General features: G+C 41.1%; 1 protein-coding gene across 1 annotated transcript in view; it reads left to right on the forward strand.

The window, feature by feature from the left end:
* obscnb (obscurin, cytoskeletal calmodulin and titin-interacting RhoGEF b) overlaps nt 1–22,716 on the forward strand; it is a 696,366-nt gene that overhangs the window by 440,870 nt on the left and 232,780 nt on the right. The window contains exons 66-70 of the mRNA XM_080214757.1: nt 310–588; nt 3,199–3,456; nt 5,666–5,932; nt 6,975–7,247; nt 11,549–11,815. Of these exons, the coding sequence (XP_080070883.1) occupies nt 310–588; nt 3,199–3,456; nt 5,666–5,932; nt 6,975–7,247; nt 11,549–11,815 (1,344 nt within the window). The remainder of the gene's footprint in view (nt 1–309; nt 589–3,198; nt 3,457–5,665; nt 5,933–6,974; nt 7,248–11,548; nt 11,816–22,716) is intronic.

Here is a 22,716-nt window from a genome sequence, read left to right on the forward strand (position 1 = left end):
TGTAGAAAATCATGATAAATATTTTGTGAACAGCACGTCCCACAAGTAAATGTCCGGCTGATCTACCTTAATGATGTTGTTGAGGGTTAACTGCTAGCAAGGAAAATTTTTGCTGATCACCTTTGATTCTGCAACCCACGTAAATATGAATATCAGTGCCCAAAGTTTTTTGTAAATGCAAGAAATCTTCATTGCATAATTGTTACTTCTGCCTTTTCACTAATATTTGGAAGAACTGAAGAATATGATTCCACTGTACAAATAAATGTTTGTCTTAACTCAAAGGCACTCTCTTCTCAACATTTTCAGAACCCGTAAAAATTGTTCGTGGGCTTGAAGATATTAATGTATTTGCACAGAACACTGTGAAATTTGTATGTGAGGTTTCTCGTGAAGATGCTACAAATGCGCAATGGTGGTTGAATGGAATATTAATTCAAAATGATGAACTTAATGAAGTTACAGCTACCGATAAGATACACACCTTGACACTGAAAAATCTCACACCAGATGATTCGGGAACAGTTGTTTTCAAAATCGGTTGTGAAAGTTCAACAGCTAAGTTGGTAGTACAAAAAAAACCTGAAGGTATTTTATTGCATTTTTGTATCTCAGAGGAGTTGAAATTATTAGGGTGCTCTTAACAAGCATTTCAGGGCATGTATAACACCACAAAATGGTTGTAATCATTTTTCAATAGTTTTACATGTGGACTATTTCTCTTAAGAACATAAACATAAGAACATAAGAAATAGGAGCAGGAGTAGGCCATCTAGCCCTTCGAGCCTGTCCCGCCATTCAATAAGATCATGGCTGATCTGTCGCAGCTCAGTTCCACCTTCCCGCCCTCTCCCCATAACCCTTAATCCCCTCTCTTATCAAAAACCCATCAACCCGCGTCTTAAAAATATTTAGCGAGGCAGCCTCCACCACTTCAACGGGCAGAGAATTCCACAGATTCACCACCCTTTGAGTGAAGAAGTTCCTCCTCAACTCCGTTCTAAACCGCATCCCCTCTATCTTGAGGCTGTGCCCCCTAGTCCTACTGTCCTTTCTGAGCAGGAAGAGTCACTCCACCTCTATCCTATCCATCCCATTCATCATCTTATATGTCTCAATGAGATCTCCCCTCATTCTTCTAAACTCTAACAAGTACAAGCCTAGTTTATTCAGTCTCTCTTCATAGCTCAACCCCCTCAACTCCGGTATCAGCCTAGTAAACCTCCTCTGCACTCCCTCCAAAGCCAAAATATCCTTGCGTAAGTGCGGCGCCCAAAACTGCACACAATACTCCAGCTGCGGCCTCACCAATGCCCTATACAGCTGCAGCAAGACCGCCCTACTTTTATATTCAATCCCCCTCGCTATGAAGGCCAGCATCCCATTCGCCTTCCTGACCACCTGCTGCACCTGCAGGCTGGGTTTTTGCGACTCATGCACGAGGACCCCGAGGTCCCTCTGCACCGTCGCCTGCTGCAGTTTTTCGCCACGTAAGTAATAGCCCTTCCTACCATTATTCCTACCAAAGTGGACCACCTCGCACTTGCCAACATGAAATTCCATTTGCCAGTTCCTGGCCCATTCGTCCAGCCTATCTCGATCCTTCTGCAGACTCTCCACACCCTCCGCACAATTTGCCATTCCACCAATCTTGGTGTCATCAGCAAATTTCGACACCATACACTCGGTTCCCTCCTCCAGATCATCTATATAAATGGTAAATAGCTGAGGCCCCAGCACTGACCCCTGGGGCACTCCACTAGTCACCAACCGCCAATCCGAATAGCACCCATTAACCCCCACTCTCTGCCTCCTTAAAAGTGCAACCAAAGAAATCAATAACTTTCCCCTGCACTTTCTTCTAAAAGTTTTAGGTAATAATATTGTTCACATAACAGTTGCAACCCTCAGTTAAATGGCCACAATACCGATTATTTGTGCATGAGCGCCCTGTTGACCTCTGATGCTGCACATGTGCATTAACAGTAGCAAGGGTCTGACTGATAGAGAGAGAGCTGTCAGGCACCTGTTACTGCAGGCAGCCTGAAGCAGCACCCCCCCCCCTCCCCCACCCCCAACCCCCACAATCACAGGGACCTCTGGCCTGAAATGCAGCCCCTGCTGAACCCCCTGCTGCCCAGGTTGATCATGGGCCCCCTTTCCCCCATCGACCACAGACCGGCCGCCCTCCCCCATTGGTTGCGGACCTGCTACCCTCCCCCCTCCTATTGCTGCAGCATGCCCCATCTCCCTCCCTCCTTTCACCGATCACTGCCCAGTGAGTGGGGAGGGGGGCAGGCATGTTCATGGGCCGATTCCGTTTTTTAGTTTTTTTTCATCAGAGAGCCATGGTTGCTGGCAGGGCATGCTTATTCAGAATCCTCCCTGCCAGCATGAATTTATGGCACATGTCTGTTCCATATATTTTCCAGCTGTTTAAATATACTACAGAAGAATCCAAAAAAGTAACTGAAACAACCTGCAAGAGGGATCATTGCTGCAGCAGAATCTATTGATGAAGTTGGCAGAGGTTGGCTCTTATCATATAATTAGGCTGACTGAGAGGGCATTAAATTGGTGACCCTGACTTACTTCCAGTTCATGGCCAACCCCCTCTTCTGCCTGATCCTAGACATATGATTGGATTTGAAGCTCCAACTTCTTCACACTAATTGGTCAGGCACCCTCGCTTTATTTGCCATGGTGGGATAAAGAATCAGGGGCGCGGAGCGGGCCATCCACTTCTCTTCCCACCTCCCCACCCTGCTGGTAACTGTGTTCCATTCCTTGCAAAATTTAAAAACAAATTGCTCCATAAAAGGTGTGAAGATTACTCAGTAAACATATTCTTGAAACAGTTGCAAAAACTGACTATCTTTCAACTCTGTTGGTTATTTGAACATGTCGAATTGGCTGTCCACAGCTAAGCACATTGTAACATTTATCAGGCCTTGGGTGGTCTAAGCTAGTTTTGGTCACCTAAGGGGATTGGACAGGAGTTTTCCATATTTTGTTTACTAAAAATTTCCTTGCCTGTCTTGGAATTACATAGCTTCAGGTGAAGTGGGAGCGTATTTGTTAGGATGCACACATGCATGGGACAGGCTGGATCCACCATTAGGTCCTGACCTAACTTGTCATTTTTTATATGTTTGTAAATTTATAACTCACTTTAGCCCTTATGATTTTCATTTCTAGTTATTTTCAAACAAAAGCTCCAGGACGTACAAGCACAGGAAGAAGGTACAGCTATTCTTCATTGTGAGCTTTCTGAAGATGGAGTGCCTGTTACATGGCAGAAAGGCTCAGAAACAATTAGACCGAGTGACAAATATGAATTGAGGCAAAGGGGTCCAGTGGCTGAGTTGGAAATTTCTGACTTAACACCAGAGGATGCTGGAGAATATACCTGTGATTCTGGGGATCAGCAGACTACAGCTTCCCTGAAAGTGGAGGGTAGGAAAGGGACAGATTTATTTTAGAATCTTCGTGGTCATCCAGGATAACAAAATCATTCCTTTTTTTGTCTACATATCTATTTGTTTCCACCTTCGTTTTTTGTCAGTTCTCTTAATTTAGGTTTAATATGCTCTTTTGTCATTATTTGTAGAGGGGTAGACTGCTTTCATGTATTTGGTAGCCAACTCTAGTTACTATACGTAGTACTGTGGTACTTAATTTCACACTTAAAACCTTTCAGAGGCATAGCTGAGATTTTTATTAACCTATGAAGAAATTATTACTAACGTCCAAAGAGGAAAGTCCAGTACTATCCGTCTTGATTACAGATGGTACTTCTCATAAAATATATGTTACAAAGTGCTTTAAAAAACTGAAGACTGGAAACTGAGTAAGAAATATAGGAAAAGATAAAAAGCGTGGTCAGAGAATATCACTAATAGAGCAATGCTAAAGATGGAGCCTTCAAAGGCAAGAGGTGGTAGCTGCTTTGCAAAATGATGGGAATGAAAGGAATCATGGGTTGGATTTTACAGCCTCAGATTTGACAGCCTGCTCTCCCACATGCATCATGTGGCATGATGATGTTGGGCCAATCCAATGTCATCCTGCCAGCCTTTGTTAATACGGAAGATGAGGAGGTGCCAAAATTAGAAGCCTTGCATGCAATTTTGAAAGAAAACAATTAGCAAACTAAGCTTGTTAAAGACTCAGTTGACTGCAATTTTTTGTTGCCCACTCTACATTTTCAATAGTCACATGGGAAAGACGTGGGGAATGATTTGTGGTCAGTGTGAGGAAGTGGAAGGTAGAGAGAGAGAGAGATGAGCGAGAAAGGTAACATAGCAAAGTTTGGTGATTTTCAGAGGGTAGGAACATAGCACTGAATTCTCCAGTCCTTACTGAGAGAATTTTCGGTCTCACTTACGTCGACCCGGCCATGGGGAGCAGAGGATACTACAAGGGCTGCAACCCACCAGGAGCAGCAAGACGAAGAAGAGTCTGGAATGGAGCTGAGTGGGGTAAGGATAGCTTAGGCTGGTTAGTCAGGCCCCAGTGAATGGCTGCGTGTGGAAGGGTAAGGATATGCAGATGTATTTTCCACAGGATGGCCCAGGCCACTGCAAGTTGAGGAGGTGCCCCCTCTGGGGGCCACAGGGGTGTCCAATCAGGAGGGCCCTACCTGGATTCTTAAGGACCTCTTGACCTTAACCGTCCCTGCCCTTTCAATGAATTAGATGCAGTGAAAAGGTGATGGGCACTCCACCCCCACCCTGCTTTATACCCTTCCCGTCACTACACACTCCCATGCGTCAGATTAAGTCCTACCATTATCAGTTGTGAAACAGTGGACAAACAGGGAGAAATTAGATTCAGAGAGTGCAGGCAGGTAATTGTGGTTAAAAATAATGTTTCAAGTTATTTGGAAAAATCTGAATATCTTAGGGTCCAGGCAACCAGTAAATTGGCAAGCAGGTATGTCATAAAGTGATGATTTCAACAGTGTCTTTGGAGCAGGAGGCAGTCCAAGGCAGGCTACTGCTTTTCTTTTGAGGTCAAGAGAAGTTCTGCTCTTCCTGGTCTCTCAAAAAAAAATCCCAGTATTCTGCTTTGTATTAATTTATGAAGCTTCCACTTTCCTCTGATGGGTCCTCAATCATGCAGCTGCAGTGGGCAATTAAATTGGTGACCATGAGATTCAATTATGGTTAAGACAGTAAAGCACCCCATTTTAGGGGCCTCCTCTCTCCCCTGGTTGAGATCTTGACGTGGAACAAAAAGCTGAGCTTCGAATTGTACAGTCCCAAAGTTACACATACTTGATTTGACCTGAGAAGACAGTCATAATGTTAAGAATGTGGGGAGACGTACCTTCACCATGCCAGGAGCTAGAGTGTATGGTTTTTGCCACCGTTAATCTGAAGGAATTTTGTCTCATGCAAGCCACTTACTCAGAAAAGATGACAGCAGCTTTGAGTGAAGTGGACATTTAGGGTTAGCTTGGGTGTCAGTGTGCATGCGAAAATTGTTGTGGATGATTTGTTTAATTAAGAAATTAAAATAATAATTGAATATTTGAATCTTTCTATGTTTGATGTAAGTAAAACAAGAGTTTTAGAACATGACTCTTAAAAGTTTTTATTTGCATTCTTAATTGCATTCATTGTTAAAAATCTTATATCTTTTATATTTATATAAACTTCAGCTTTACCTGCCTATTTCAAGCAAGAGCTTAAGAATGAGGAAGCTGAGGAAGGTCACACAGTCACATTCTGCTGTGAACTATCTAAGTCTGATGCTCCTGTGGAATGGAGAAAGAGACTAGTAGTGCTTCAACCAGGCGAAAAATATGAAATGAAGCAAAATGGTGCAATTGCTGAGTTGGTAATACACAATGTGAAACGAGGAGATGCTGGCAAATATACTTGTTATTCTGGGAATCTACAAACAACAGCCTCCTTAATTGTTAGAGGTGATAAATCAGTTATCGTAACTGCAAATTTTTTTTCATGGGGAAGTTTTTTGGATGATGAATTCGAGCAGTGGAACAGCTTAGATCCTTGCTACCCTATTCAAATATTTATAAGTCAAAAAGCTTTCCCATGGAAAATGTGGTCTTTCATTAATTAAAGGCCACTAAAGGAATAATGAAGACTGCTTAATAGTTGTTTAAAATATAACAGGATTCGTGTTTTTATAAACCAATGAGAATAGACAATATCATTATATTTGAATTTAACTTGAAGGCATGCTTGTTTATTCCAGGCACAGATTGAATAGTACAAACATACTTTATTGATTAATAAAGCATGTTAGGGAAGAAAGCTTTCCCAAGTGGAATGGATAATAGGATTTGATCTATATTACGTTATAATAATAGTACTGATGTTTAAAACAAATCCTGTTTATATATTTAACAATATGGCTTTGATAATTCATAGAGGCCATTCAGCCCATTGAGTCTGCACCTTCTCTCTGATGGAGTATCTCACCCAGGCCCTCTCCTCTGCCCTATCCCCATAACCCGCACCTTTCCCACAGCCAATCCACCTAACCTGCCACATCTTTGGAATTAAGGAGGGATGGGTTGATTTGTATATTGAGAATAAAGAACCATCATAGTCAGAAAATATGTGAAAACATTTCACAAGCCCTTCAACAGCTTTATCGAATCTAAATTTAAAAGTTTAGCATCTTCTGGAAATCTAAATAGAGTTTTATAGAAATTGATATTGATCCATAAATCTTAATCCTATATATAATCCTATAAGTAAAATGTATCCCCTTTATGATTCTGCCAGGCTATTTTTCACAAAGTAGACTCCTTTATCCTCTAGTATACTTTTGTGTACTACTTACGACACTTATGATGCTTATTAAACATCTAAATAGGTTTTGTATTTGTTAGTTAAGAACCTTAAGTGACTGTGTGTGCATATTTGAGTTCTATTAGATAACACAGATAAAGAAAGTTGTTGATAATTGTTTAATTTTAAAATGTTTTTGTTTTCCAGAATCTGAAATAAAAGTGGTATCTGGTTTAAAGAACACTGATGTCTTTGCTGGTGAGTCAGCCACATTTAGTTGCGAGCTTTCACACAAAGACGTGGAGAACGTGCAATGGTGGTTGGATGGTTCACCTCTACAGAACAATGATCTGAATGAGATAGCCGTTCGAGATGGAAATATCCATACACTGACGTTACAAAGCCTGGGAACGGATGACTCAGGAACGGTGACATTTAAGGCTGGGTCACTTATTTCTTCAGCAAAATTATTAGTTAAAGGTATTTTGTGAGACAAGGTCTGTTTTACCCATTTTTCTGGAAATGCTTTTGGTTTCACTAAGTTTCCTTGCATCTTAAGATTGTAAGAAGTCACACAATCTCATTTTGGGAATAGCTAGTGGATGGGTGAATGTCTGAACTGCAGAGCAGTAAACTATTGATTTGGCTATAGATTTCTCATAAGTTGATCTGAGGTGCACAAATTCTTATTTTTCCAGCTTGCCACAGAAGGGGGAAGGAAGAAAATCAAGGTTGAGAGGAGAGCTGGGGAGGGCATCCATAGTGAAAAGGTTCAATGCCGGAGATCAAATCTTGGAGAGGTGGATGGGGAGACCATCACGGGGGGAAGGCTAGATATTGATGTTTATGGAGGAGGTTGAATGCAATATCTGCATGGAGTGATCATCAGTGCAGAGGATGGGTGGCTGTCTAAATTCATGGTGGAAGAATGAGAGAAGTCAACACTCTGCAGGGTCATGCCATATGTTTACTTCTGAGATAGGGGTGCACTCCTGAATTTCTCCTTTTTGTTAACTCCTTGATACTTTTGTACTTGCCTTATTTAATAGACAAAAAGGATATATAAAAGTATTTTTTAAAATGAGATTGCAAAACAAAAGCATATAAATAAACATTTTATAACAGTTCAGATGGAGAGGTAATTGATAAAATTAGGTAAATATTATTTAGCTTTGAAGTCAATTGAGGGGCTTTACAATGTGGGGGGAAAGTTATTGACCTGTTATTTTGTTAATACTAGAGGTAATTTACTGGAAACAAGGCACTGGTAGGTCACCAGCCCCAGAGGAGCAGATGCCTAATTTAAGTAGCAAAATTGTATTCCAGTAATGCCTTTCAAAGGCTCATACCATTTTAAGTGGAAATTAATATCTTGCTGCAGTAATTTCAATGATTATGTTTTAATATGTTAAGACATTAAAAATGTCAAAAAATAAAATAAATTTTGTTGCAGTGCCTACTATACTAAATGATACTTTAACAAGTCAATGTATAAGAAAGAATATTTTATCTGGTGGAGATCGTATAATTTAATCTGTTGGTGTGATATATCTGCATGCCTGCAGCACGTTAACCTGTTAAGCTTACTTGCTCTAGGCTGTCATTCAGGCTTAAATATCAAATCATTTTCACTTTCCTTGCTTGTTTTAGATTCAGCAGTAGTAGACTCAGTTTGTTATTAACGTGTGGAGAGCACCAAAATGAATGAGGTTAAACATCCTTATTGACAGCAGTTCCACATTGGGTCAAGTGCCTTTTTATTTTGCAATATTTCATTCGCTGTGGATATCAAATCAGAGGTGAACTATTACTAAATATTTCTGTTGTGATCAGATCTCGACTGAGGTAATGTGCTTAACTTTGGGTAATCAACCTCAGGAAAGATGAATGACCCTCTGAAGAAATTCAGTGCAGATTCATCAGCCTGTACCAAGGCCTAAAAGGTTAAATTCTGAAGATAACTTGGTTTATATTCTCCTGAATTTAGGAGATTGAGGAGTGATCTAACTAAGATGTTTAAATTGATAAAGGGATTAGATAGAATAAACACAGAGAAACTATTTCCCCTGGTAGCAGACCCAAAGGGAGTGGGCGTAATATTAAATTAGAGCTAGACTTCTTTAGAAATTAAATCAAGAAGCACTTTTTTCACATGAATGGCAGTGAAAAAGAAAAACTTGCTGTCAATACTGGAGTGTTTGAAATTTTCAAGACAGAGACAGTGTTAGCACTGCTGCCTCACAGCATCTAGGACCTGGGTTCAATTCCTAGCTTTGGTCACTGTCCGGAGTTTTCACGTTCTTCTCATGTCTGCATGGGTTTCCTCTGGGTGCTCCGGTTTCCTCCCACAGTCCAAAGATGTGAGGGTTAGGTTGATTGGTCATGCTAAATTGACCCTAGTTTTGGAGGAATTGGCAGGGTAAATATGTGGGATTGAAGGGATAGGGTGAGATTGTTGTCGGTGCAGCCTTGATGGGCTGAATGGCCTCCTTCTGCACTGTGAGGATTCTATAATTCTATGAGATTGATAGATTATTGTTAGGTAAGGATATCAAATGTATGGAACAAAGAAAGTTTATTGGAGTTGAGGTTCAAATCAGCTGAATGGTCTGCTGTTCCTATGCATTTGCTGTCAACTCAATTAACATAAAATATAATGCTGTATGAAAAGGGGGATGGTGAGGGGCAGGATGGTATTTGCACTACAGTTCCAACAATCCTTATTTTAATTTACTGGAGACAAGGCACTGTTAGGTCACCTGCCCCAGAGGAGCAGATGCCTAATTTAAGTAGCAAAATTGTATTCTAATAATGCCTTTCAAAGGCTCATACCATTATATAACTGCAAGCCAGTTAATGGCTGCAGAGCCTCAGATGAAGCAGTATCAAGTTCAGGTAAGTTTTTTTGCAGTAACTGGTATTTTCCTTAAAAATCCTAAACTGTAGCTAAAGATCAATGCTCGGATTATATTCTGTGATCAATTGCAGATTGTCATTTAGATCAGATGTTAAATCAAGGGCTCATCTACATATTAGATGAACATAAAAGATCTAATATAATATTTAGATTAGAGTTCTCCCAGCATCATGCTAACATTCTTCTCATCCCATAGTTCAAAAGCAGACTGGTTTATCTCATTTGCTGTTTGTGGGATCTTGCTGTGTGCTGATCGCTTACCTCATTGACTGACAGATCAACGCTAATTATACTTGAAACTCAGATCTGAAACATTTTGGAATGTATTCAGGATGCATTGAAGTGCTATTTAAATTTTGTTTGTTGGATCTTTTTCTCATTCTTTTCCACAGGCTTCCAAGGAAAGTTTAGCCTGTGTAAATTCCTTCCTGCAATGTGTTCTTCTCCATGATGGCATAAAACTGGTGTTGTCTCTTGAATCTCATGCGACATCTTTGCCCACATTTTGCAGTATATAGGACATTAGTTTGCATAAAACTCTTAACTTTCTTTGGCATTCATCTAATGACCCATGAAGATGCTTTAATGCAATATTCATGCCCTAACTTTGTGGCCTTTTTAAATTGTATAACCTCTTTAGGATCTTCTGCTAGATCTTGAAATTGGTTGATAATACATTAGCTTTGTGCATAACTTGCAATCATAATTGCATTGTTTCCTTTATATTGTTGGAGGCTGTCCTTTGGAAGTCTGGCCATACCAGCCCATGACGGTGGTAACCAGTGCGTTTCGGGACCTGGTCTCACGAATGGGCTTTTTGAGTGTGCTGTGACTTTGACATCACTTGCAGTCATCAGTTACATAAATAAATGTTTTACTTGTGCAGCTTAAGTTACTGATGAACTGCTTTAAGGTTGTTCGCAGTGGAATTGAGTGAATAAAAAGTGACAACTTCAAAACTGTTGAAGAAAACAAGCTCTGAACTGTCTAATTCTGACTTTATTCAAAGGTTTAGAGGGTAGCATTATTTGTGAAATTGAATGTGTTTAAATACTTCAATCCCTTTATTAAAGTAACAGAGGCGATCCATAATGGATTTGTTACCACCTTTCTAGGCAACATTTGACAGGTACTGTTTCTCCCATAAATGTGAACTATATAACAGGGAATTCGTACAGTTATTAAGAGGCTAATCATTAGGAAGTTAAAAGCAAAATAAGTCGGGAAATTCTTTTTAACAAAGATTTGAGAAATAAATGATCAGAGAATTCCATTATAGCAGACAGTTGAAAATGTTCCATAAGACAATACGACATTTTTTTTGGAAATAGAATGTATGAGGGATTTGGTAAAAACGTGGTAGATCAGGTTTAGATCAATCATAAATTGGGAATGGCTTATTAAATGCCATGGCCTTTTTCTGTTCCTAATCATTCTTGAATTTCTTGTGAAGTAGATAATTCTAATGACTGGGCAAATGTTTACTCAATGATGCTGATTTGAAATTTCAGTCTGATTAATATTCAAAGTTACATCTGATGAATTTTGCTGGTTCTGAATCAAAATTTAAAGTAGCTTTTAATTAATGTATAGAACTTAAATGCATATAGTACAACCAATCTTTCTCCAAAGTTTTGGATTAAAGCTGTCTCATCAGTATTAATTGTGACCATATTAGTACACATGTAGAAAGGTAAAATACTTCTCTAGCACTGTGATGTAAATTCTCCTCTTTGGACCAGGAAATAATCAAAACTGCTGATACTTGATCCCGTGTGGCTATTCATTAAACTAAAATATCTTGCAAATATTGGGCTTTCTTTCAGTGCTACTAATGAGCTTCTTATGGCATATTGATTGACAGATCCAACAGTTGAGGTAGTAAGTGAAATGGAAGATGTTACTAGAGAGGAACATGGCACAGCAGAGTTTATCTGTCAGTACTCCAGACCAGTCAAGGCTGTGTGGAGAAGAAATGACAAAGAGATTCAGGCTGATGGTCATCACGTGATTATTGACCAGGACTGGAATGTAGCAAAACTGAAAATCTATGATGTCACTCCTGCGGATAGTGGGACGTATACTTGTGAAGCAGCTGGAACAAAGGTTGCTGCAGTGCTCAGTGTTCCAGGTGAGCGCTGGAGAAATATAATGCTGCACCAAAACGTAGTGCATTTTGTGCTTAATCTTAAATATCAAATTAGTGTTGCAAGAAGATAAACATAATACTGAAAGATATATTTGTCAATTTTATGTACAATAACAGAATTTAAAACCTAGGCTTAGAATTATTAAACAACCACATTAATCTCATCTTTTCACTAACTCTTCTCAACCATTGTGATGATTTGCATCCTTGGTTCTAACCCTTCACCCATGTTTCTTATTTCATTAAAATAATGATGATCACAATCATCCCATTCAGTTAAGGAACAAATTTAGTGTTTCTTCTATTTTCAAAACATTCTGTTGTGTCGATAAACCCATTTTAACACTGGGCTGTCCCAAATTTATCTGTCAATTGGCAGAGCCTCAGGGGCTAGCTTACCAAAAATATTCCAAATCCAGAACATGAAAACAGGAGAGTTTCAGATCCATTAAGACCACCAGTCGCATCTTATGCATTCTGTACAATAAAAAAAACCCTCAATTTGTTTCTCACAAGTAGGGGGAGTGGGGGGCCTAAATCGCTCAAAAGCCAGCTGATAGCAGCAGAATGCGCCATTGCACAGGTACAGATTTCTGTGTTCTGAGCGCAGCAGAGCGTTTTCACTGCCTCTGTTGCAATAGCTGGTCTCCATGGCCCTAAGGCCAGTTGTGAGCACCTCACTCTTCCCGGCTCAGACTGATCGTCACCCTCCCTCCCCCATCAATCACTGCAGAGTGGCAGTGGGCCTCCCTGCCCCCACCAATTGTTGTGCAGAGTGCCACACCACCCCCACCCCTGTTGATGGCAGATCACACATGATCGTCTCTGGAGAGAACCTCCCCTGGGCAATTCTCTCCCAGGTTCACTAATTCAGTATTACATTTAAATGAACATTTAAATAATTGAAATAATATATTCAGAGAGCGCGAGGCTGCATGTGCCAGTGCCAGTAAGATTGCAAGAGGTGAGAAATCAGGCCCAATCCTGATTTCCCGGCTCCCTTGCAATTTTTGGCTGGCAGGGCACAATGGTAGGATCACACACACACACACCCCCCGCACCCCCATATCTCCAATTCTTATATAGGTTATAACACATGGTAAATATCATAGAATAATGTAGCGTAGACTGTTATAGCAGAGAAGCAGTTATTCAGTCTTATCAGGGCGTCACTGGTTCTCTCACACAGCAATCCAGTTAACCCTGCACTCCAAATCCTGCAATTTCTTTCTGCCTCAATTATTTATCTGATTCCCTTTAGAAGGTCACTGTTAAATTTGTGTCGACTACTCTATCAGAAAGCATAATCCAAAGTCAAGTCACTCATTGGGTAGAATTTTACTCTCCAAGGTCAGCATGTTTGCAGGCTATGGCTGCCATTTCTGGCATTTACCTGCCCCCCTGCCTAGCCATAATTTTAGGAGCAGTGGGGGAGGCCGCAATGGTGCCAGTTGAGGCCTAAGTGCCACTTCCTATCTCCGCTGCTATGTCATGGGTGGCAGACTGAGGCTGGTGATGGGTGGAACCCCAGTAGGTAAAATGGCTTGAATTTTAGGTGGGAGAGCGGGGATGCCTTATATAATCTCCTCACTTTACAGAAACTTACATTGTGAGCAGCAAATACAATATGTTAAATTGAAAGAAGTATAAATTGCTATTTCATCTTGAAGGGAGTGTTAGCGTCTTGGATGGCGAAGAGAGAGGAGATAAAGGGAAGGTGTTACATCTCCTGTACTAGCATACAAAGTTTTCATGGGGAGGTATGGTTGGGGAAACTAGGAATTGGACCAGGTGTCATAGTGGGAACAGTCTCTGCAGAAAGCTGAAAGGAAAGGAGACATCATGCTAGAGATGATGGAATGTGGTGCAGGATAATCTATTGAACGAAGAGCTGATGGGATGGAAGGTGAGGATAAGGGGGACATCTTGAGGTTCTGGAAGAGCTGAAAACAGAAAAATAAGAAACAGACACAGTCAAAAGCCCTCGTTAACCACTATATTAAGCAAACAAAATTCTCCCTCTTAGTGGATTAATTCTGCAACTGACATGGCTATGTTTAGCATTCCTGCCATAGAAAATCTAGTGGCAGCTATGACAAGCATATTTTGCCTGGAATAAATATTTTTGGAAGACATGTTTTATGAAATTTGCAAAATTTTAAGAAAGGTCAACAGAATAGTCAGGTGTAGGGTAGAATCTCTTATAAATGCAAATCCCATTTTGTAATGCAATCCAATTTCCTCTGGTATTACCCACTGGAGCACCCTCTCTTTTGGACCTCATGTCGTGGCACTATATCAACAGTATACAGCAGATCATTTTGCAACAGTCTCAATCGTATTGGATTATGGTCACAGATGTACATCTGTGAAAAGCTCTCCAAGATGTAACTAGTACATTTTATATATTAATCATTTAGATCTAAGGGCTGCAAAGTGAACTCCAGGATACTTTCAACCTTAATGCAAGGCAGGCATTTAAATATATGTATACATAATATGTATTTATTTTGTATACTATGAAGGCTGGCTTTACTGGGCTTGCTGCATGTTCTGAGAGAATCAATATGGGGGAAAAATCTACTGACCCCATCCTCACCAATCTCCCCATTATTTGTCCATGATAGTATATAGGTAGGGGTGACCATCGTATTGTCCTGGTGGAAATTGTCCACATGAAAGATACCTTCCATTCTTTGGGAATAACATCATGCAGAACGGATCGAGTAGCGTAAAATTGGACAAACTTAGAAACATAGTAGAATTTAGGAGCCTTCCCCCCCATCCCCACCCTCTCTGCAACACTCTGAGAAAAAAAATCCTAATTTTTGTCTTAGATTGGAGATCTTTTATATTAAAACTGTGACATCTAGCTCTAATCTTGCCCATAAGGTTAATCATCGTCCTAAAGTTCGGCCTGTCAACTACCCTCTGGATCTTATATCTTCTAATAAAATCACATGAGGTGCAGTAGTACCACAGGAACGCCTAAATTATATCCCACTACAATACAACCCAGCCTATCCATTGCTGTACTCTGCCGTTGAGACTGGAGAATCAATCATGGTGTAAATAAAAATGAGATACCAACTTAACTGCAATTCAAGATTGCATGCATGCTAAACCAATTTTCTGATTTATTATTGTCATGTCTATTGGTATGCAGTGAAGACTGTTGTTTCATTTGTGCTATACAGACAAAACATACTGTTCATAGAGTATATTGGAGAGAAGGAACAGGTGCAGAATGTAGTGTTACAGTCACAGCCATGCTGTAGAGAAAGATCAGCTTAATAGATGGTAGGTCTATTCAAGTCTGGTTGCAGCAGGGAAGAAGCTGTTCTTGAGTCAGTTGGGATGTGACCTCAGATTTTTGTATCTTTTTCCTGATTTAAGAAGGTGGAACATGTCCAGCATGCATGAGGTCCTTGATTATGCTGACTGCTTTTTCGAGTCAACGGGAAAAGACAGAGTCAGTGGATGGGGAGCTGGTTTGCGTGATGAACTGGGCTCCTTTACAATCCTTTGTAGATCCTTGCGGTCTTGGACAGAGCAGGAACCGTACCAAGATGTGATACATCTGAAAAGGATGCTCTGTATGGTGCATCTGTAAAAGTATTTGTATAGAGAGAAAACTAAATAAACCAGCAACCAACAGATAGATCAAAGAATTAAAATCCTGCCACATTCAGTCATAAATGATGGTAGACAATTAAACGAATACCAAGAGGAGAGGGCTGAGTAGACATGCCCAACCATAGTGATAGCAGAACACAGCACAGGAGTGCAAGTGACAAGGCTGAATCTTTTGCATCCATCTTCAGCCAGAGTGGTTGAGTGGATGATTCAGCTCAGCCTGCTCCTGAAGTTCCTACCATCTCAGAAACCAGTTTTCCTCCATTTCAATTCAATTCATGAAATATCAGAAAATAACTGGCCACACTGATCATAAGTCTTAACCGCATCTTGACTATAATGTGTTCCAGAACTATCCATGCCTCATGCCTTGCTGTTTCATGAGGTACAACTACAGTTATTCAACAAAATAATTGAAAATTGCCCAGAAAGCAAGAAAGGTTGAATCTGGTCAGTTATCATTTGATTAGCCTCCTATCAATTGTCAACAATATTACAGAAGGAAGCATTGATAGTGCCATCAAGTGATGTTTACTCATCAAATTCTTGCTCACCAAGCTCAACCAAATCACTTGGCTCCTGAAGTCAGTCGAGCCTTAGTCCAAAGGAGCTACATTCCACAAATGATGTGGGAATGACATCAAGACAATACTTGACGTATTCTACAAAGGAGCCTGAGAAAAATTGAAATCAATGGCAGCTAGGGGGAAAAAATTCTTCACTGGTTGGAGTTATACCAGGTTCGAAGGAAGCTGGTTGTAGTTATTAGAAGGCCAATTATCTCATCACTGCAAGAATTCCTCAGAGTAGTGTCAAACGCCCAATCACCTTTAGATGCCTTATTATTACAATCCCAGTTAGTATTACTATTGGATGAGAAGATTCCAGAATGGAACCTTGGGTCAAAAGGTTATTACTTACTCTTTTGAAGAAATGTGGAAGAATCAAGCTACAGAGTTGTTTATTAGTTTTAACAACAAGAAATAACATTTATGAAACATGAAGGGCCCTATTTTACCATTTTTATTCTAAGTGCTGGGCAGATTTGAAACTGGGAGTGTTTCAGATCCGATTTTTGGACCCATTCTCAGGCAGAGAATGCACACCATATGCGCTCTGCCTGAAAAAATATCAGGTGGAAGCCTGTGGGCAGAACTTAATGCGCCCAAAACCCTGCAGCTCCAATTGGCACTTCCTACTACTCACGTGCAGAAAAAAATGATAGAACGCCACATCGCTCCTGCGCGGATATTGCTTCCCCCTGGCCCCCGCAGACATTGTCCCACCCCCACAACATTGCTGACCCCCTTATCTCCCACCCACCCACCACAGAGATTGATCACGAGCCCCTCCCCCCTTCCCCCACTGATCTCAGGCAGATTGGCAATGGAACCCCCTTTTCCCTCACTGATCTCAGGCACAACCGCAGCAGACACCCCTTCCTCCTCACCCATCTCAGGCAGAGTGGCAAAGGACACCCCGTCCCCTCCACCGATCCCAAGCAGAGAGCCGTCGCACCCAATTCCAACCACCCCCCCCCCCCCAAATCACCACCACCATCGATCTCAAGGAAAGAGCCATCGGACGCTCAGCACTTACCTCCTCACTAGCTGGACTGCCCGAATTAGACTTTTGTAATGCATGTCTGTTCTGCATCAAATCTGGATGAGCGAACATGGCGGTAAAGGGGGAAGTGCCGTTAAGGTTGGGTGTGCAGTCCGTTAAGTCAGTATAAATGCATGCAAATACATTTAAATGGCCGCTGTGCCCGTTTTGGGCTTGGTCCCAATCGTAGTCATTTTCGGGCCTTGGTAAAGGGGGAACTGGCATGAAGGCGGGCATGCATCGTGCTACTCGCCTCATGCCTGATTTTACCAATTTTTCATGTCCGAAGACGGGCACAACTTGATAGTAAAATCGGGCACAAGGAGTTTGATTATAATACAATCTCCTTTACTCCACCTTAGCTTCACAAATGCATACAGTTTTGAAAAATAACAACCCACCCTAAACCAAATGGCCAACGCCATTAGACTAATCTTCTGTATATTTCTTATGCAATGATTGTCACATGAAGTTTTCCCAAATTCCACTCCCAAAAAAAGTTTTAAAATCTTCTTTCAAATAATGCCTTCTGTCAGCTGCTTGTATTAAAGATTTGCTCCAGTTTTTCCAACTATCCTTTCAATTCTGCTCTTTTTAACAGGGCATTCAGCACCAGGTTTTCCACCTCTTCTTTCGGGTTCCATAGAGTCATAGAGGTTTACAGCATGGAAACAAGCCCTTCAGCCCATCTTGTCCCTGCTGCCCTTTTTTTTAAAACCCCTAAGCTAATCCCAATTGCCTGCATTTGGCCATATCCCTCTTTCCCCATTGTACCCATGTAACTAACTAAGTGCTTTTTAAAAGATAAAATTGTACCCTCCTCTACTACTACCTCTGGCAGCTTGTTCCAGACACTCACCATCCTCTGTGAAAAAATTGCCCCTCTGGACACTTCTGCATCTTTCCCCTCTCACTTTAAACCAATGCCCTCTAATTTTAGACTCCCTATCTTTGGGAAAAGATATTGACTATCTGCCTTGTCTATGCCCCTCGCTATTTTATAGACCTCTATAAGGTCACCCTTCAGCCTCCAATGCTCCAGAGAAAAAAATTCCAGTCTATTCATCCTCATAACTCATTCCATCAAGTCCTGGTAGCATCCTAGTAACTCTTTTCTGCACTCTTTCTCGTTTAATAATATCCTTTCTATAATAGGGTGACCAGAATTGCACACAGTATTCCAAGTGTGGCCTTACCAATGTCTTGTACAACTTCAACAAGACGTCCCAACTCCTGTATTCAATGTTCTGATTGATGAAACCAAGCATGCTGAATGCTTCTTCATCACTCTGTCCATCTGCGACTCCACTTTCAAAGAGCTATGAACATGTACCCCTTGATCTGTTTGTTCTAAAACTCTCCCTAATGTCCTGCCATTAACTGAGTAAGTCCTGCCCTGGTTCAGTCCATCAACACACATCACCTCGCATTTGTCTAAATTAGACTCCATCTGTCATTCGTCAGCCCTTTGTCTTAAATGCCAAGATCCAGCCCTGACTTACTTAATTGCTTAAACTCGCGCTTCACGGGCTGCAGTAAAATCTCACAGACATTAAAATCACTTCAGATATATTTCTGGCTTCTCACTCGTCAATTTCCTCTCAACCCTGTCAGTCTGAACTGAACAGTTCTTTATTTTAATACTTTTTTTTTGTTCCTTTAACCTCAGACTTTTTGGAAACTTCATTTCTTTAGTTTCTTTAATTAGCTGTTCTTTAAATCTTCAGCACTTAACTCTTGTTCCCTGGTAAGGCTCTTCTTCCAGCAAAGCTGAGAGAGAAGTTCTCTCTTTAGCTTTCTATAACCAACTGCTGTGATTTCAGCTGAAAACTACACTCAAGGAGCCTTCTGACCCTAAAGGTGTCCCTGTTTTTTTAAATTCATCATGGGACATGGGTGTCGTTGGCTGGCCAGTATTTATTGCCCATCCCTAATTAATTGCCCTTGGAGGGCAGTTGAGAGTCAAGCACACCAGTGTGGCTGTGGAGTCACATGTAGACCAGACTACTTTTGATCTTATTGATCTTATTGAGTGGCGGGGCAGGCTCGAGGGGCTGGATGGCCTACTCTTATTCCTATTTCTTATGTTCTTATTTCTTATGTTCTTACTAGGTAAGGGTAGCAGATTTCCTTCCCTAAAGGATATTAGTGAACCAGACAGGTTTTTCCAAAAATCGACAATGGTTTCATGGTCTTCAGTAGTTTCTTAATTCCAGATTTTTCTTAATTGAATTCAAATTCCACCATCTGTTGTGGCAGCAGTCGATCCTGGGTCCCCTGAACATTAGCTGAGTTTCTGGATAATAGTCTAACAATGATATCACTAGGTCATTGCCTCCCAAGCTGGGAGAAGCAATAACTTTTGTTTCCTCTAGCTTGTTTACTTTTCACGTTTAACCCTCTCTAAGAACAGCAAAAGCACAGTTGCAACTAAAACCCTCAGATACAAACATCCTTGTTGAACACACATCTAACTATCAGGTTATCCTCCCTTACACGCAATACTAAATTAAACCCACTTAAAATTATACCTTATTTCTAATATTTAACAACGCAAATATAGTTCAAGTAAAATACCTCGCTTTCTTTATTATAATGTCAGAAATTGAGATATCCACTGATGATTGCACAGTTGCATGTGCAACCCCTTAGATATTGAAGCAGTCCAAGCCCTCCTGTAGCAAGGGAACATTACTCAAGAAAGGAAATAAGAACAATCAGGTAATTACAGGCCAGTGAGTCTTAACAGTAGGGAAATTATTGGAAGAAGTTCTGAGGGACAGAATTAATCTCTACTTGGAGAGGCGAGGATTAATCAAGAGTAGTCAGCATGGCTTTGTCAGGGGAGGATATTTTCTAACAAATTTGATTGACATTTTCAAGGAGGTGACTAGGTGTGTAGATGAGGGTAATACTGTTGATGTGGTCTACACAGGCTTCAGTAAGACTTTTGACAAGATCCTGCTGGTCTGCTGGGAGACTGATCAAGAAGGTAAGAGCCCACTTCATTAAGCACCTCTGCTATTTCTTCCAGTTCCATTCAAACTTTCCCACTGTCACACTTGATAGGTCCTATTCTTTCACGTCTTATCCACTTGCTCTTCATATACTTGTAGAATGCCTTGGGGTTTTCCTTAATCCTGCCTGCCAAGGCCTTCTCATGACTCCTTCTGGCTCTCCTAATTTCCTTCTTAAGATCCTTCCTATTAGCCATATACTCTTCTAGATCGCTAACATTACCTACTTCTCTGAACCTTTTGTAAGCTTTTCTTCTTGACAACATGAGGGATACTTGCCTTTAATAGCGGAGGCATAGACTAAAAGAGCAAGAAGTTTTGATAGAGCTGTATAAAATACTCATTAGGTCACAGCAGGAGTACTGTTTGCACTCAACAGGAAGGATGTGATTGCACTAGAAAGAGTTTGGAGTAGATTCACCAGGATGTTGTCGGGTCTGGAGTGTTTCAGCTATAAAAAGAGGCTGGTTAGAACATAAGAACATAAGAAATAGGAGCAGGAGTAGGCCATCTAGCCCTTCGAGCCTGCCCCGCCATTCAATAAGATCATGGCTGATCTGTCGTGGCTCAGTTCCACTTTCCCGCCCTCTCCCCATAACCCTTAATCCCTTCTCTTATCAAAAACCCATCAACCCGCTTCTTAAAAATATTTAGCGAGGCAGCCTCCACCACTTCAACGGGCAGAGAATTCCAGAGATTCACCACCCTTTGAGTGAAGAAGTTCCTCCTCAACTCCGTTCTAAACCGCCTCCCCTTTATCTTGAGGCTGTGCCCCCTAGTCCTACTGTCTTTTTTGAGCGGGAAGAGTCTCTCCACCTGTATCCTATCCATCCCATTCATCATCTTATACGTCTCAATGAGATCTCCCCTCATTCTTCTAAACTCCAACGAGTACAAGCCTAGTTTATTCAGCCTCTCCTCATAGCTCAATCCCCTCAACTCCGGTATCAGCCTAGTAAACCTCCTCTGCACTCCCTCCAGGGCCAAAATATCCTTGCGCAGGTGCGGCGCCCAAAACTGCACACAGTACTCCAGCTGCGGCCTCACCAATGCCCTATACAGCTGCAGCAAGACCTCCCTACTTTTATATTCAATCCCCCTCGCTATGAAGGCCAGCATCCCATTCGCCTTCCTGACCACCTGCTGCACCTGCAAGCTGGGTGTTCTCCTTAGAGTAGAGAAGGCTGAAAGGGGAACCAAATGAGGTGTAGAAAATTCTCATAGATAAAGTAACTAGGAAGAAACATTTCCCCCTTAGTACGGGTTCAATTACTAGGAAGCATTGATTTAAGATATAGAGGAAATTTGAGAAAACCCTTTTTCCCACAGAGGACGATGGGAATCTGAAACTCACTGCAAGTGAACCCTCAATATTTAATAATATTGAAAACGTATTTATGAGCGTTTGATGCACCATAGCATACAAGGCTACCGACCTAGTGTTGGAAAATGGGATTAGAATAGATTGGTGCTTGTTGGCCAGTGCAGACACAATAGTCTCTTGCTGTACTACAAAACTCTGATTCATTCAGGCATGGTCTGATATTTGGCAAATTCCGCTTGTATGCCAGGCAAGAGTTCTCAAGAGTCCAAGAACATTATTCCAAGAGCATTAGAATCACTGATTCTTTAACTGTGGATATCCAGGGAGATGGGGTCACCCTTGACCAGAAACTGAACTGGTTCAAGCACATAAATACTATTGCTACATGTGCACGTCATAGGCAGGGTATTCATGCCTTGATTTGCCTAGTTTTTCCACCATCTACAAAGCACACATCTTGAGTTTGATGGAATCATTCGACTTGCTTGGATGAGTGCAACTCCAATAATGTGTTAAAAGCTAGATACCATCTAGGACAATGCACTTCAATTGACAGATACCTATCCACACTTTAAATATTCACTACTGGTGCACCATAACAGTTGTGCATACATATACAAAATGCACTACTCACCAAGCAGTGAACAATTCACTGAGGCTGCTTTGACCAATGACCCCGTACCACTGAGAAGGATAAGGGCAGTATGTGCATGGGAGCACCGCCACTTGTAAATTACCCTCTTAAGCCACAAACCACCCCAGAAATTTATCACTGTTTCTTCATTATAACTGGATCAACATCCAATAACACTCTACCGAAAAACATTACCTGCCTTCACTATTTGTATTGCAGCAGATGAGAAAAGCAGTTCAGTTATCACATTCTCAAGGGCAAATATGGATGAGCAATTAGTGCTGGTTTTGCCTGCATTGCTTCTATCACTGGAATGAATTGAAAAAGTATGGTCAGGCAATACCAATGATATCTTCTACATTAAAATTGGGGAATTCATACTTTTTGCTGGACTTCCTTTCTTTTAATGCTATATGATCGATACATTCTGGACTATCTTTACTATCTGTTTACTTAAAAACTAAAAATGTTGATCTAAGAGCTAGTTCTGTTTGGGTTCATGCTGAGGTCATTTCTGTTGGATTGAGTGAGAGACCTGTTAGATCACATCTGCCACATTCTTCTTAAAGACCTAAGATACTGTTGATTCAGACGCGACCCCCTACCAGTAGCTTTGAAGGTAATCGCTGCCTGCAGATCATTCCAGGGATTGACAGGGGACCCGAGT

Source organism: Carcharhinus amblyrhynchos, chromosome 2 (genome assembly GCF_965287045.1).
Source record: "Carcharhinus amblyrhynchos chromosome 2, sCarAmb.v2.hapA, whole genome shotgun sequence".
NCBI classification, from domain to species: domain Eukaryota; kingdom Metazoa; phylum Chordata; class Chondrichthyes; order Carcharhiniformes; family Carcharhinidae; genus Carcharhinus; species Carcharhinus amblyrhynchos.